Source organism: Bos indicus x Bos taurus, chromosome 5, assembly GCF_003369695.1.
Source record: "Bos indicus x Bos taurus breed Angus x Brahman F1 hybrid chromosome 5, Bos_hybrid_MaternalHap_v2.0, whole genome shotgun sequence".
NCBI lineage: Eukaryota > Metazoa > Chordata > Mammalia > Artiodactyla > Bovidae > Bos > Bos indicus x Bos taurus.
This window is the reverse complement of record NC_040080.1, coordinates 56,991,057-57,008,697: the sequence shown is the minus strand read 5'-3', so window position 1 is coordinate 57,008,697 and position 17,641 is coordinate 56,991,057. Positions and strand designations below refer to the sequence as shown.

Below are 17,641 nucleotides of genomic sequence, written 5' to 3'. Positions count from 1 at the left end.
TATGCAGACATATTGTCCTAAGTACTAACAAGCCTTGCACACCTGGACTTAAAACCACTGGGACTAGACTAAAGGCTAGGATACTAAATGCTATCTTACCTTTGGAAGGAGCTGGATTGCCTGTAGAATTCTTTGTCTGTGCCCAGAATTAAGGATTCCAATTTCCAACAAATCCTGGTCTTCCATAACATTGCTTCCCTGAAACAAAACCAGAAATGTTATAAATGAAATCAGGCAGTTTTACTGGGCATAAATACTGGTTTTATTAATATAGAGAAAAATAACCAACAAATGATCTGCTTTTTGTAAACAAAACCATAGAGTCAATCTTCTGTAAGAGCGAGGTGAGAGGAGGTCACCTAGATGATTGAGTTGAAGGCTATGGGAAAGTTGCTTTTACTTCATAAATACTCTTAAGGCTTACTATTTATGGCTGGATTATCTGCATTGGGGATTCATTTCTGTGACTCAGAACCCTGTTCCTCTAAAAATATATATACTTCTAGGAAGAGCTGCCATTTAAACTATCAGTGACCTATACGTTGATGTGAATGAACCTGTTTTTTACCCTCTGAAGACAAATTTCGTAAGGAGAGCTGATGGAAAAATTGAAGTATCCTAGTCAAGCTAAAAGAGAAAAATTCATCTTAAATACTGAATGTCAGATGTCTGATCAAGGTATGAGGATATAAAAATGAATAAGATGCAGATCCTTGCCCTCAACTGTTGATTTCTTCCAGTCCAGAGATGGAAGCAGATTGTTCAAAGGCAGTTAGGATGCTATGAGTGTGCTATCATGGTGACACATGTTTGGGAATGCAGAGGGGACCTGGGGTGTGTTTTCAGAGGAGACTGTCTCATCAGACATCTGAAGTACAGTTCAGGTTCAGCACTCAAAATGCAAAGGACTAGGAGAAGTCATATGCAGTGCTGTGTGTGTAAGAAAGAATACAGTGTACTTGGAAGCATCAAATTCTAGGATAAGGTGGCTGCTGCTGCTGCTAAGTCGCTTCAGTTGTGTCCAACTCTGTGCGACCCCAGAGATGGCAGCCCACCAGGCTCCCCCATCCCTGGGATTCTCCAGGCAAGAACACTGGAGTGGGGTGCCATTTCCTTGAGACAGGAGCAAAACTTAACACTTAAAAGGTATTGAGAAGCCAGACGACACAGATATTGTATGAATTTCAATTTCATCTTGACCATAACAAGCCATGGACAGATTTTAAGAAAAGCAGTTACATGATGAGACCTCAAATTTAGAAAGATCAACTTGATTTCTGTGGCTGGGCCTGTTGGCTTACCTATGAAATGATGGCATTGAGCCACATAACTTCCAAGGATCAGCCTAATCCTACCATTCTCTGATTTCAATGATTTTTTTGACCTCTGATTAATATTCTAACATGGAAGCTTAAAAATTGCTTATTTTATCCTGAAATTTTAGTCTTTTGGAGCTTGCAAGCTAGAGTTTCCCTTTAAAGTAAGGAGTCTATAGAGAAGTTCAAGAACTCAGATCACTGCTTTTATGGACAATCAAACTCTGTCTTACCAATGCATAAAATAAAAACACTTATGAATAGAAATTACAGAATATCTATTTATGGAGAGCAATGGGTCCTGATGAATATTTAAAGCAAAGGAGAATGAACTGGAAAAGGGCAGTCATGGGAGCACGGAGCTGTTAGGAAACAACAGAGGTTGTTCTTGAGATGGTGTGGGCTTAGACTAAGATAGTGGTCATGGGAAACAGAAAGATGCGAGTAGATTTGAAAACCATCAAGAAGTTTGGCTTGGTGACTGAATGCAGAGAATGATGGAGAAATGCAGAATATACACCAGTTCCAGGCTTCCTCAACAAGGCTGAGACAGGGAGGAAGGGCCAGTCTAGCATGGTGCAAAGACTAATGTCTTTCCCTGGATAGGCACAGGATTGATGAATGTAAATAATTTAATATCAGACTATGTTAAAAACTGACACAATTGGCTGTGCTTAGAAAGATTAAAGTCATTAGTATGGTACCATAGCTAGAGATTTTAAAATGGGCATTCACTGGATAGAAACATTCCACCTACTCATAGTAACATTCTTGTGCTTAAGCTACATTGGCCATCTTGGAGGAGGCAGAATGATTCAGGTGTATAGCAGCGTGATAATAAAAAAGCCTAATGAAAGACAAATAAAGCCAGTCTTGGCAATATGCCATAGGAAACATTGCTCTCAAGAAATTACTCAGTGCACACAATAGGGCATGGTCAAGAATATAAATGACTTCATTTTGAGAAAGCATTATTATTCTCAGAAATGGACTAATGTGTCATGAGCAGGATGTATGCTACCATTCTGTTTGACTTTCATTCTTTAAGAGATTTTTCTAAGGAGTTAAAAGGCCCTTAAAAAATAAAAAAAAAACAAAAAACTTTAGCCACCTATGTATTAGATCATTATCCTGTTTTCCAAAGGCTAAATTATCAGCCTACAGCTTCAGCTTATACAAAATATAGAACCTGGATTTTTTTGTACAAAAACAAGGCACAACAGGAGGCTATGGTCTGAATTAGCTACTATCTATAGGCAATATTAAAAACTTGATTTCAGTGTTCAAACACTGAAATGATTTAAGGAATTTAGTCCTTAGAGACCACTGTTCTTCCTCTAAACCACCAATATATCCCCTTATCTATCTTCAGTAAGGGAGGAAACATTTTGAAGAATTGTAGGGAAGTTAGACAAATTCTCTTTGGGTCAAATACCCTAGCATATAGAATAATTCTAAACACTTTTGAAAAATGAGTGAAAAGTATGAAAATCACAATGCAAATGGTAAGAATGTGCCCAAAAGGAAATGGTACTGATTGTGGAAATATAAAGAAAAGGATTCACTTTCCCCAGTGAGGGGACATTGGAAATTTTCTATTTTCACTCTTATTGTAATATATAGGAATACCAAAATATTCTGGTGCATCATCTAGCCAGTTCTTTTTCAAAATAGCTCCAGGTTTGGAGCCTCAAGACTTGGGTCTGAGTCCTGTCTGGGGAAATGTGGCTAAAGTGAAAGTGAAAGTCGCTCAGTCATGTCTGAGTCTTTGTGACCTCATGGACTATACAGTCCATAGAATTATCCAGGTCAGAATACTGGAGTGGGTAACCTTTCTCTTCTCCAGGGGATCTTCCCGACCCAGGGATCGAACACAGGTCACCTGCATTGCAGGCAGATTCTTTACCAGCTGAGCCACAAGGGAAGCAATGTGGCTAAGTCATATATTATTTCTGAGTCTTGTGGTCCTCACCCATTAAATGAAGCCATTTGATAAATTCCCATTCAGTTCTACAATGCTATGATTTCAGTAGTGCCCAACTTTGATTAGTATCATTTTATTTAAATGCAGATTGTATAATTTGAAACTACGTTTTAGTTCTTAAGAATTGTAACTTAAATTGCTTCAAGAAGTAGTTATACAGAGTGCAAGAATGCATGTTATTTTTTTGACAAATTAGTATCAGTACTAGGAACTTATAAAAAGAAATTATAGAACACCTTATTTTTTATAGTATCATGGATTATTACAGTTTTTCAGAGAAAATCAAATATTTCAAATCTTGCAACTAACCATTTTGCTTGTACTTGGGTAATAAATATTTCTATTCTTTCAAGGCAGCTAAAGTTTATTCTCTTGTTATCATTTGCCTTCACTGAATGTTAGAAAATCTCAGTTTAATTCTTTTTTTTCTCAATAAGAGCTGAACATACACTCTAGCTTTCTCTTTCATCCATTTTCCATGACTGCTAGATTAGTGGTGTTTGGAGTAGGGCTTCATCGTGTCTATCTTCTACTTAATGACCTACCACACTGCACTCTCCATCTCATACACATGATGTCTCTAGTTTCTTATCTCCCATTTACTCCTCAACTCATCCCAATAGGCTTTTACTCCCACTCACTCCACAGAACTTCTCCATGAAATGTTAAGAATGACCTCTCATATCTAGTTGGTTGTTTTCAGTCCTGTCCTCAAAGACTCATTGGCCACTTGTGGCTGCTGGTTTCATATTGGATAACGCAAATATAGAACATTGCTGTTATCATAGAATGTTCTATTAGACAGTGCCTCTCCACAGTTAAAGACGTTGAAACTGTAGCTGAATCACATGAACAGGGCAATGATGAGACTGTGACAGGGAATCAAAGCAGAGAGTCAAATATACTCACGAGTTATTCTCAGGATATAACTGATGTTCCTCTTAGTCAAAGTTCATGAACATTAAATTTAGAATCTGTAGCAAATTCTTTTCTAATTTTTCAGTCATTAAAACAAATTAGTAGCTGGTTCTGCTTTCATTAGTGTTTCGCTGTCATGGGGCTAGAAATCTATGCTACCAAAATGACAAGTCCCATTGCGAAATTATTTATGATATGCTTAGCACACTACCAGGCACATGGCATGGGCATTTAAGGAATAATAATAAGTGGATAAAGTTGTTTAGTTAATGACTTTCTAGACGGCAATGGTTTTTTGTTTTTTTTTTAGCAGATAGGAAATGTCTAATCCAGGGCAGCTTTGTTGCTTTCCTAAATCATGGAATGAAGAAAAATAATCTAATCTTTTATGCATTAAGAGCTGAAAGCTGAAGTTTCTATGACCATGGGGAGAATATCTTATGTATTGGAGTTTTTCAGCTATGATAAAGTAATAAGATGACCAAATAGAATAAAAAGCAGTGCTTTGTATTTAATGATCCATTTGAAGTAGAACAGCTATTTATTGAAATCATTTCTCAGAAATATCTTTACTGTTTCTGTCTCTGAGAATTTCGGCTTGAAAAGTTCATAACCTTGATGTCATGTTACATCGCATATCATATAAAATGCTAAGGAAACATATTTAAGGACCATAGAGAACTGATTTCTTCTTAATATAAGCTTGAGTTAGATGTTATTTATTTTCTCTCTTCAGTTCAAAAAAACCAAGAAGATACTATTGATTGGAGAAGATTTCTTTTGCTCTATAATTAGCTAAATTAGATTCGTCTTTACAATTTGTATGGCCTTAATTATTTAAAATAGAATGGGTAGTAGAATGATAACATGATCTTACAAATTCACAAATGTAAAAACATTTTATTTTTAATATACTTTTTTACAGCATAAATGACATGGTGGCCTAAAACTATATATGACTTTCTTGGGAAAACACTTCCATGTTTCAGTTTCTATAAAGATTTTTAGTTAATTTGATATTAATTTACAGGTAAATGCAATAAGTTTCTTTGCTGCATGTTAATGATTATAACTACTATGATAAATACCAGTTTTATAACCCCTTATCAGTGTTGGAACAAAACTTTATTTAGTTTACCAGATACACACATGAGCTACCAACCATAATTGATTAGATGATCGATGATATACTTCTTTCATTTTTAATTCCCTCTCTCACATTAATGAAATGGCAGTAGAAGAAGATTGTGTAGTTTATCTCTCACATTTCTATCCGAACCTTCCATGTGAACATATACTCTCTACTGCAATGGAATTTCTTCACAACTTAACTAAATTACCATGTTTCAACTTATGAAAAAAGTTTCCTAGATTCTTCAGACCACATGGATTATTGATTCAAATAAATATCATATCACTGAGCAATACATTTGAGAGCACCTATATATATTCATATAGTTCAATCCCTTAGTCGTGTCTGACTCTTTGCAACCCCATGGAATGCAGCACGCCAGGCTTCCCTGTCCATCACCAACTGCAGGAGCTTACTCAAACTTATGTCTATCGAGTCAGTGATGCCATCCAACCATCTCATCCTCTGTTGTCCCCTTCTCCTCTCACCTTCAATCTTTCCCAGCATCAGGGTCTTTTCCAATGAGTCAGTTCTTCACATTAGGTGGCCAAAGTATTGGAGTTTCAGCTTCAGCATCAGTCCTTTCAATGAATATTCAGGACTGATTTCCTTTAAGACTGACTGGTTGGATCTCCTTGCAGTCCAAGGGACTCTCAAGAGCCTTCTCCAACATTACAGTTTAAAAGAATCAATTCTTCGGTGCTCAGCTTTGTTTATAGTGCAACTCTCACATCCCAACATGACTACTGGAAAAACCATAGCTTTGACTAGATGGACCTCTGTTGGCAAAGTAACGTCTCTGCTTTTTAATATGCTGTCTAGACTGCTTATAGCTTTTCTTCCAAGAAGCAAGCGTCTTTTAAGTTCATGGCTGCAGTCAACATCTGCACTGATTTTGGAGCCCCCCAAAATAAAGTCTGTCACTGTTTCCATTGTTTCCCCATCTATTTGCCACAAAGTGATTGGACTGGATGCCATGATCTTAGCTTTCTAAATGTTGAGCTTTAAGCCAGCTTTTTCACTCTTCTCTCTCACTTTCATCAAGAGGCTCTTTAGTTTCTGCCATAAGGGTGGTATCATCTGCATATCTGAGGTTACTGATATTTCTCCCAGCAATCTTGATTCCAGCTTGTACTTCATCCAGCCCAGCATTTAGCATGATGTACTCTGCATATAAATTAAATAAACAGGGTGACAATATACAGCCTTGATGTAATCATTTCTCAATTTGGAACCAGTCTTTTGTTCCATGTCCAGTTCTAACTGTTGCTTCCTAACCTGCATACAGATTTCTCAGGAGGCAGGTAAGGTGGTCTGGTATTCCCATCTCTTTCAGAATTTTCCACAGTTTATTGTGACCCACACAGTCCAAGGCTTTGGCATAGTCAATAAAGCAGAAATAGATGTTTTACTGGAATTCTCTTGCTTTTTCCATGATCCAACGGATGTTGGCAATTTGATCTCTGGTTGTTCTGCCTTTTCTAAATCAGTCATGAACATCTGGAAGTTCACAATTCACGTACCGTTGAGGCCTGCCTTGGAGAATTTTGAGCATTACTTTGCTAGCATCTGAGATGAATGCAATTGTGTGATAGTCTGAACACTCTTCGGCATTGCCTTTCTTTGGGATTGGAATGAAAACTGACCTTTTCTAGTCTTTTGGCCACTGCTAAGTTTTCCAAATTTGCTGGCATATTGAGTGCAGCACTTTCACAACATCTTCTTTTAGGATTTGAAATGGCTCTGGAATTCCATAACCTCCACCAGCTTTGTTTGTTGTGATGCTTCCTAAGGCCCACTTGACTTAGGATTCCAGGATGTCTGGCTCTAGGTAAGTGATCACACCATCGTGGTTATCTGGGTCATGAAGATATTTTTTGTATAGTTCTTCTGTATATTCTTGCCACCTCTCCTTTTCCTTCTTTCTTTTCTCAGCTATTTGTAAGGCCTCTTCAGACAACCATTTTGCCTTTTTGCATTTCTTTTTCTTGAGGATCGTCTTGATCACTGCCTCCTATACAATGTCACAAACCTCCATCCATAGTTCTTCAGGTGCTCTATCAGATCTAATCCCTTGAATCTATATGTCACTTCCACTGTATAATTGTAGGGGATTTGATTTAGGTCATACCTGAATGGTCTAGTGTTTTTCCCTACTTTCTTCAGTTTAAGTGTGAATTTTCATGACCTGAGCCACAGTCAGTTCCCGGTCTTGTTTTTGCTGACTATATGGAGATTCTCCATCTTTGGCTGCAAAGAATATAATCTATCTTATTTCGGTGTTGACCATCTGGTGATGTCCATGTGTAGAGTCTTCTCTTGTGTTTTTAGAAGAGGGTGTTTGCTGTGACCAGTGCGTTCTCCTGGCAAAACTCTGTTAGGCTTTGCCCTGCTTCATTTTGTACTCCAAGACCAAATTTGCCTGTTACTCCAGGTATCTCTTGACTTCCTACCTTTGCATTCCAGTCCCCTATAATGAAAAGGACATCTTTTTTGGGTGTTAGTTCTAGAAGGTCTTGTAGGTCTTCATAGTACCATTCAACTTCAGCTTCTTCAGCATCACTGGTTGGGGCATAGACTTGGATTACTGTGATATTGAATGGTTTGCCTTGAAACAAACAGAAATCATTTTTGTCATTTTTGAGATTGCATTCAAGTACTGCATTTCAGGCTTTTTTGTTGACTGTGAGGGCTACTCCACTTCTTCTAATGGATTTTTGCCCACAGTAGTAGATTTAATGGTCATCTGAGTTAAATTCACCCATTCCAGTCCATTTGAGTTCACTGATTCCTAAAATGTTGATGTTCACTCTTGCCATCTCCTGTTTGAGCACTTCCAATTTGTCTTGATTCATGGACATAATATTCCAGGTTCCTATGCAATACTATTCTTTATAGCATTGGACTTTACTTCCATCATCAGTCACATCCACAACTAGGTATTGTTTTTCTTTGGCTCCATCTCTTCATTCTTTCTGGAGTTATTTCTCCACCAATCTCCAGGAGCATACTGGGCACCTACTGACCTGGGGAAATCATCTTTCAGTGTCTTATCTTTTTACCTTTTCATACTGTTCATCGGGTTCTCAAGGGATGAGTACTGAAGTGGTTTCCCATTCCTTTCTCCAGTGGACATTTTGTCAGAACTCTCCACCACAACCCGTCTGTCTTGGGTGGCCCTACACGGCATGGCTCATAGTTTCATTGAGTTAGACAAGGCTGTGGTCCATGTGATCAGTTTGATCAGTTTTATGAAATTGTGGTTTACATTCTGTCTGCCCTCTGACGGATGAGGATAAGAGGCTTATGGAAGCTTCCTGATGGGAGAGACTGACTGAAGGCAGTCACCTATACACACACAGACACACACACACATATGAGCACCTCAGTTCAGTTTATTTACTCAAATATATAACTTACATACACACACACACACACACACATATATATATACATACATATATATATATAATGGGCACCTATATATATGTATATATGTAAGTTATATATTTGAATAAATTATATCTTAGATTTATTGTTTAAGATTAGCATTTAAGTGTTCACATGAGTATAATGAATTTTATACCACCAATTTTTTTCTTTTCATTTTTTAAGACCTTTTTCCCTTTGAAACATCTGTTTTGAAGCTATAGAGAGAGACAGAGAGGGAAAGGTAATTTAAGTAATCAGTTATGTATTTCTTAAAGTATTGAGCAAGGTTTGGTGATATCATAAATTACAATTATGATTCATTTGCAACATGTGTTCATGTAGATTTTAGAATTATGTATATTTATTAGACTATCTTTGGCCAAAAGTTTGGCAAAAGAGAAACAGTATTCATTTTTAAGGATTAACCCGCAATTCACACAAGTAAGAAGAAAGCTGATGTGAAAAAAACCTATCTGTATGTTCTTACTTTTCTCCTGATACATACAGGAGAATGTATGGTTTATATTCATGAAGCACATGAACACCTATTTTCACACTAATGGCAGTTGGTGTAAGTTAGCATAAAGTGAATTGCACACATACTGAGTTCTTATTCTATGCCAGCTTCTGTTCTAAATGCCTTAGGTATTAATATATTACCTTATTTAATTCTCAAAACTCTCTGAGGTACATGCTTAAATAACTTGTTCCCAGAGGTGATAGGAGTCTTTTTCAAAACTATCATCTGATACCACCTCCATGGGGTGAGTATAGGAGAGAAAAGATTCAGTTAAAAAATGTGGTTACACCCAAACCATTTGTATTTTACTTTGAACCATCTGAAATTCACATTGAAAGCAAATGTTCTAAAGTATTTTATGGTTGATTTTAGAGAGTTTAAGCAACGATGGATCCCTCTCTGTAGAAGAGAATTTGGAAAGCCATCTGACCTATTCTTCCCTCCTCTGCTCCAGTCCTTTCTGTTCTCTGAATCATAGAATCGGGGTTGGCAGAGACCTGGGGGTTTTTCTAGTCTAAATGTTCCCTAACTAACTGCAAAGCTTTAACTTGCCTCTCTCTTTTGAAGCATGGTGTCTACCATCCCCAAAGGGGTAGCACAGATATTAAATGCTTTAAATGGTCTTTCCCAGCAGCTGAGTCTGAGCAGGGGGTGGAGATGGGATTTGGGGGGAGACCTCAGTCCTACTCTTTCAGCTTCCATTGCGCTGCAGACTCAGTGTGACAGGAGAGCTATTAGAAGAACATGCCAAAAGCAGAGATGAAAGGAAAACAGTTAGCAGCTGTCCTGTGTCCTTTCCCAATCACAAGCTGTGAAGTTAAAATTTTCTTTTTCCTTGGGTAGGCTGTACATAATCTTGGCAAGTATCTGAGTTTTGTTCTTCTGTCTAACATGCTGAACATTTCCCAGAGCCTCGTAAGAACAAAGTGAGCAATGGCTAGGCTAGGTTGGACCCCCTGCTCTTAAGAAGAGGAATACGGCACCTTTGTGTTTACAACAGATTCCTCTCACTGGTGATGCAGAACTCAAAAAAGAAAGGCTCTTCTTGGAAGAAGCCAAATGGGCTCCTGGGTTATGACCAGCATAGCCACATATAGGAAAAAGTGCTGAAAATGATTCATAGTTAACTACCAGCCATCTGGCATTCATTGAGTACTAGATACTCTGCCCTTCTTCTATATAAACCTGCCAAAAATCTTCTATGACAAGTGGCAGTGTCTTCACTTCATAGACAAGGAAACAGTCTCAGGGCTATGAGACAACTTAGCCAGGTTTACTTGGTTAGCATGTGGTGGATCTGGGATCAGTATTTTATTCAGTCAGATTCAGATGGTCATGCTTCCTTCACTACAGAAAGAGAACCAAATGTTTAGTAGGGGACCTTTTCTGGGTGGATATTTCAGTCAATAGATGTGGTAACACTGTCAAGAATCATCTCCCATGACTGTATTTTCACACACAACCTTATGTATGTATTGAAAGACCAGTTAAGAGTGACTGCCACAGCTTCTCCAACACATTTTATTGCAAATATATTATTTACCTTCTGAAAGGTCAGGTGGTTTGTTCTCCTTCCAGCTACCTTATTGTAACCTAGAACTGAGCATGTTAATATATGACCCAGGGTGTTCCTTAGGATGAGCTGGGTGAGCTTGGATGATGCTGGGAGGTGGGGAATGACAGCATGGCATTGAGTTGGTATTTGTCAGCTCTTCTGCAGAACTTTATCAAACTATCTGATTAGGTCAACTGGGAAAGTAATGTTCTCAAGGTCAGGACCATGTTCAGCTAATTTTCCTATAGTTCTCTTTCAAAGCCAGGGTTTTGGAGGGGAAGATGTCTGGAAAGGAAATAATGAAGTAGAGGATGTCTGAGAATGCATTAAGGACATTTATGTTCCTAACTCAACATGTTCTGAATCGAGAGAGAAGACAATGAGCTGCAGTCCCTTGAGAAGAAGCCTATGGTGGTGAAGGTGGATAATTTAGCCCTCTGGGAATTGGAGACATATAATAAAGGTGACTCATTAGTCCCTCAAAGACCAGACATCTCCAGATTTAAGGATGGTAGGGTTTCCTGACACTGGGAGCTATATTCAGACATAGCCAAATAAACTTTAAATGAGAGAAGCAAAGAGGAGGAGAAAGGCAGGGAGAGGGAGGAGGAGAGATAGAAAGTGTTGCTTATTAAGGGTGAAGGTGGTAGTGAAGGAAGTAGGGTTGCCAGATAAAATATAGAAATTCCAATTTAACTGGGATCGTGTATTTTTATTTGCTGAATTTGGCAGCTTAGAAAGGAGGCCATTTAATACTGGAAACAAACTGGCAGTTTAATCTAGAGTCAAAGCCACCACTGAGGTAGGCACTCCACTCATTTGTTTATTCAACATATATTTAATTAATATTTTATGAGCTCTGACTATGTGCCAGGCACTGGGCCAGGTCCTGGGATACACTGTGAATAGGACAGGCAAGATCCCTCTACTTTCAGAGTTTATAATCTATTGGGGAAAACAGAAAAATAACCTAATAAAAATAATGCAAGTAATTATTAGCTAGCAAAGTTTTATGTATGTCAAACACTAGTAAGTGCTTTGCCTTGTTGATTACTCACAACAACTCCTGAGGTTGGTAAAGTTATTACCCTTATTTGCAAATGAAGAACCAAAGACAGAGAGACCCTAACAATTTGCCCAAGGTCCCCCAGTTAATCAACACTACTCTAAAGGTCATTAATAGAGTGCTACAGAAAAAAAAAAAAATACAAGAAAGACCTATGTTAAAAAGACTGGTAAAGAGAGCTTCTCTGAGGAAGTGGCATGTAAACTGAGACATGAAGGATTAGAAGGAGCAGTCAGACATGACGAGAGCCGCTGGAAGGGAATTCCAAGCAGAAGGAGCAGGAGGTGCAAGGCACTGACATGAGAAAAGAGGTAGGCATATTCTGGGAAGAGAGGGATGACTAGCAAGATTGCAATTTAGTGGCTGAAAGTAAGAGGACTTTGAGTGGGTACCATGGCATAGATAATGCAGATTCTGACAACGGCTCCGGTTTTATTCTAGTGCAAAGGAAAACCCTGAAGAACATAAACTGCCTTAACATTTTGTAATGTGCTCTGGCTATGGTGTGAAGTATAGATGGAGGAATTGGGTGATATGGAAGTTGAGTTCCACAGCCAAAATAGAAACAACAGCCCAGAAATATAAAAATCTGAGGAAAAGATGATAAAATATGACCTCTTGAGAAGGTAGGGGAGAGGGGCAATACAGTGCTAGGAGAGTTAGAGGTACAAAATATTAAGTATAAAATGAGCTACAAGGATACATTGTACCACACAGGGAATATATTTTATAATAACTAAAATTATTAAGATTATAAGTTTTTAAAGTTATGTATTTTTTAACACAATAAAAATTTAGGGAAAAAAATTTGACCTGTTGGAGGACCATGGGAACAGGTCTCATTAGGGAGCCAGGTTTCCAAACCCAATATCATCTTTCATTTGAATCAAAAAGAAAAGGTAGATGGCAAGGATAAAAGTCAGAACAGTCTTTGATATAAGGTCTGAACTAATACACCATAGATACCGAGTAGTACTTATTAAAATGTAAACCTCCATACCCCAACGACTCGGCAGGTGTGACAGAAATTATGGTAGGATGGTCCCCTTCTCCCTTGCTATCTTCTACTACGGAGGCTGGTCAAGCCCCTTGAGGTTATGGTCGGACATGTGAAAAAATGTGCCCATTGGGGAACTTTGGAAAAGCTTTTTCTTTTCTCATTAAAAGAGAAAGATTCACCTGGTATGTTCCTGCATCCATAAAGTAGCTGTGATTTCCCCCAGGGTGAGTGGGGTCAATTGTCCATACAAAGTGACAGAGAGAGGTCCACAGTCCATTGACTACCCAGATCAAATATCCCCATTGGATATCCGTAAGAAGGCAAGCATGGGCTCTAGGAGGTCAGTCCTTGAATAAGAATGGTTATTTAAAGCTCTCTCCATCTTTTGTATGCAAGAGACTCTGACCTGTGCTAATCTCTCAGTGAAAATAATGATGAAAATGTGGACTATGGAATGCAATAGAAGTCACAATGGAGGCAAAGGTGTATTTACAATTTATCTTGGATAGACCTGGTTATGATAACCACAAAGAAGAACAGAGAAGGGATATTACAGGAATGAATGTTATCAGAACCAAACTGGGAGGGGTGTCAATCTATAGAATTGCCTCTTCTCATTTTGACTTAAAATTGTGAAATCTCAAGATGATTACTTGAAGGAATTTATTTTCTATATATTTTGGTTTCTGTCCACATTCACTGGATGTGAAATTGCCAAAGTGTTTGTGGGGTTGACAGATTTTAAATTTGGGAGGAGTTTTCAGCTTCTAATAGAAGAAGATAGACATCCAGAGATTGTACAAACATCATAATTCTAAAGGAAGCACATTTTTACACAAATTTGAACTTTTTATAGAAAATAATGTTATACTCAGGCTGTAATCAAGATTGCCAGGAGAAATATCCATAACCTCAGATATGCAGATGACACAACCCTTATGGCAGAAAGTGAAGAACTAAAGAGCCTCTTGATGAAGTTGAAAGAGGAGAGTGAAAAAGGCGTAAAGCTCAACATTCAGAAAACTAAGATCATGGCATCCGGTCCCATCACTTCATGGCAAATAGATGGGGAAACAGTGGAAACAGTGGCTGATTTTATTTTTTGGGCTCCAAAATCACTGCAGATGGTGATTGCAGCCATGAAATTAAAAGATGCTTACTCCTTGGAAGGAAAGTTATGACCAACCTAGATAGCATATTGAAAAGCAGAGACGTCACTTTGCCAACAAAGGTCCATCTAGTCAAGGCTATGGTTTTTCCAGTGGTCATGTATGGATGTGAGAGTTGGACAAAAAGAAAGCTGAGGACTGAAGAATTGATGCTTTTGAACTGTGGTGTTGGAGAAGACTCTTGAGAGTCCCTTGGACTGCAAGGAAATCCTACCAGTTCATCCTAAAGGAAATCAGTCCTGAATATTCATTGGAAGGAGTGATGCTGAAGCTGAAACTCCAATACTTTGGCTACCTGATGTGAAGAGCTGACTCATTTGAAAAGACCCTGATGATGGGAAAGATTGAGGGCAGGAGAAGAAGGGGACGACAGAGGATGAGATGGTTGGATGGCATCACCAACTCAATGGACATGGGTTTGGGTGGACTCCGGGAGTTGGTGATGGACAGGGAGGCCTGGCGTGCTGCGGTTCATGGGGTCACAAAGAGTTGGACATGACTGAGCGACTGAAATGAACTGAACTGAAACTTTCACATACTGCAATCTTAACAGAGCAGAAACAATGCAAACATTTGGGAGTTTGCTAGATTGGCGTCAGTGTGTGACTTGTCCCTGTACTCCTGAGGTATCAAAGTTCTCTGTAGTCAGATTCTCTGTAGTTTGGAAGGCCTTTGATGGACAGTGTATATTTATTACCCTATTGAAAGAGTTGACCAGAATATTTGTGACTTTTCTCCACTTTTAATTTTGGTTTTAGTTTAGAAGACATTTTTCTTGAAATGTCTTCAGTAGAAACATATTTTCCCCCCATGAAAATTTTGTTTTGACTTGCTTCATTCTAAAATTTTGTGGTGGAACAAATCATCTGTACCATAGTCTGGACTGTATGTTCCCCCTTCTCCCCCACATTCATATATTAAAACATTATCCCCAATGTGATGGTGTTTGGAGGTGGGGTTTTGAGAGGTGCTTAGGTCCTGAGGGGAAGAGCCCTCTTAAAAGAGACTAGTGTCCTTCTAAAAGGGGCCCCAGAGAGCTCCCTTGCTGTTCCAAGTAAGGACACAGAGAAAAGAGAGCTACCTGTAAACCAGGAAGTGGGCCCTCACCAGTCACTGCATCTGCTCATAACTTGATCTTGGACTTTCTAGTCTGCAGAAGTGTGAGAAATAATTTTCTATTGCTTGTAAGTTACCAGTCTATGGTATGTTGTTATAAAAGCCTGAATGGACCAACACACACAACAACAATGAAATTAGGTGTCAGGAGACGGTCGTTGTGGATTAGACAGTCAGGAGGCTAACCCCACTAAGGGGTTAAATTAAAACAACAAAATCACAATTAAGAAGAGTCCTTCAGGCTGCTGTAGAGTTGCCCGAGCCCACCATTTGTTCTCGGGTTGAATTTAAAGAGAAAATTTGTACAAGGCACACAACACCCCTGTCCTTTCTATAGCACCTATACACAAAGGATACTCTCTCCTCATTTTCTCCCACCATTTTTTCACTAAATACTACTACTCAACCAGAATGAGAGATAGGAGGAAGAAAAGGAAAATGCTTTCTCTTTTAGTGAAAATAATTAAGTATCCCCTTGTCTAATTTTTCTAACTAAAGAGAAAAGTTATTGGGTTTTGCTTCTAAAATATTCAGCTGGCACCAGTAGGAGTACTGAGTCTGAGGCCCTAGACTGCCAGACAGCTCCTAACCCCAGAGAGTATTAATTCGTGAGAACTTCCACAAAGGCCTTCACCTGTATACAAGACTTAGCATCACCCAACTGCCAGCAGCACCCATTGTGGGATGTCTCACCCAAACAACAAGCAAGACAAAAACACAAACCCAATCATCAGCAGACAGGATTCCCACAGGCACCCCAAAACATACCACCTCACACAGCCCTGTCCATCAGAGGGGAAAAGCTGACCTCCTCCAACCAGAATGCAGGCACAAGTCACTCCCAACACAAAGCCTAAAGTATTCAACTGGTACCAAAACCATCATAAAGTTCTTCATTTTAAATAGAGGATCATTGGGCTTTCTTGGGTACTCAGTGGTAAAGAATCCACCTGCCAATATGGGAGGCATGAGTTTGATCCCTGATCCAGGAAAATCCCACATTCTTTGGAGCAAATAAGCCCAGACACCACAACCATTGAGCCTGTGCTCTAGAGCCAGGAGCTGCGACTACTGAATCCACATGTCCTGGAGTCCCTGCTCTGCAACAACAGAAGATATCATCATGAGGAACCCATGCGCTGCGACTAGAGAGCAGCCCCTGCTGCCCGCAACTAGAGAGAAGCCCACACAGCAACAAAGACCAAGCACAGCCAAAAATAAATAAGTAAAACTAAATTGGGTATTATTAAAAATAGGCACATTCTGCCTATGTTAAAGCAGATTTTAAATAGGCCATTGAATCTCTTGTTTCTTTCTACTTGGTGTTATATTTCCTATTTTCTTCACTGGATAGCAAACTTCTTGGGAGAAATGATCATGCCTTAAGCACCTTTTGCACCTCTATTTATCATCTGTCTGCTATGTTTTGAATAAAATAAACCTTGAAAGAATAAAGCAATTAAGTAAAAATGTCAAGTATAGATTATAAAAACACTCTGTCTACAGATCACTAAATATGTTTGTAGGAAAGGATTTAAAAGTCTGAACTGAAAATTCTAATATTCAAGATGTTTGATTTTTTTTTTTTTTCCTAATTGAAGGAAAGATAAAGATGGAATTTCCGGTACACGGTAACACCAAAATGTTCTTAGGTTCTTTTTTCAGTTTTGAGAATTCTCATGATTTGATTTTCATCCAGCACTGTCAGTTGAGACATCTGATAATCTAAAAGCATTCAGAGAATTAGGATCCCATATGGTTCAAAAATATTTCCTATCCGGCAGGGAAAAAGAGAACATACTGTGAAAATAATACTAGTATATCCTTCAACTTATGTGTACAAGGAGCACAAATAAATATAAATTATTATCCATGATTATAATGATCATCAGAATTGATTACAATGAACAAAATAAGAATATACAGTTGCCATAACCACTCTGTATTATAAAAAGCCTGAGGTATATTTCAAAGCAAAGATAGCCATGGAGTTTTGGCTTGTCCTTCAGAAGCAACAATAATTGGAAATGAGCACTGAATGAGGAGTCCTGACTTATCACTATTGAATTGTGTAAACCTGGAAAATCATTTAACTTCCTTGGGACTTAATATTCTCAACTAAACAATGATAAAGTTGGGCCAGATGTTCCCTTCTAACACAGCATCTGTTCTGGAGGTTCTAGCAGGAAGTAAATCTATTCATATATTGTCTGAAGAATAACTGTCCTTGTTTAGGGGGAAATAATTTTCTTTAAGTGAGTGAGTAGTATTAAGAGATACATTTATATAATGATGAGAGGACAGGGACTTGGGTTCAGCCAGCTGTACCAACTGAATAACAATAAAATCAATGGCTGTTAATATTCATTGAGTGTTGACTGTGGGCCAGACACTGTTTTAACCCTCAGAAAACACCTATGAAACTGATATTGC

At 38.5% G+C, this 17,641-nt stretch overlaps 1 protein-coding gene across 17 annotated transcripts in view; it reads right to left on the bottom strand.

Annotated features, from left to right (window-relative positions):
- The window catches only part of ANKS1B (ankyrin repeat and sterile alpha motif domain containing 1B), a 1,175,033-nt gene that overhangs the window by 366,897 nt on the left and 790,495 nt on the right, over positions 1-17,641 (bottom strand). For all 17 annotated transcript variants that reach the window (XM_027542059.1, XM_027542058.1, XM_027542067.1 and 14 more), the window contains one exon: positions 100-198. In XM_027542059.1, the coding sequence (XP_027397860.1) occupies positions 100-198 (99 nt within the window). The remainder of the gene's footprint in view (positions 1-99; positions 199-17,641) is intronic.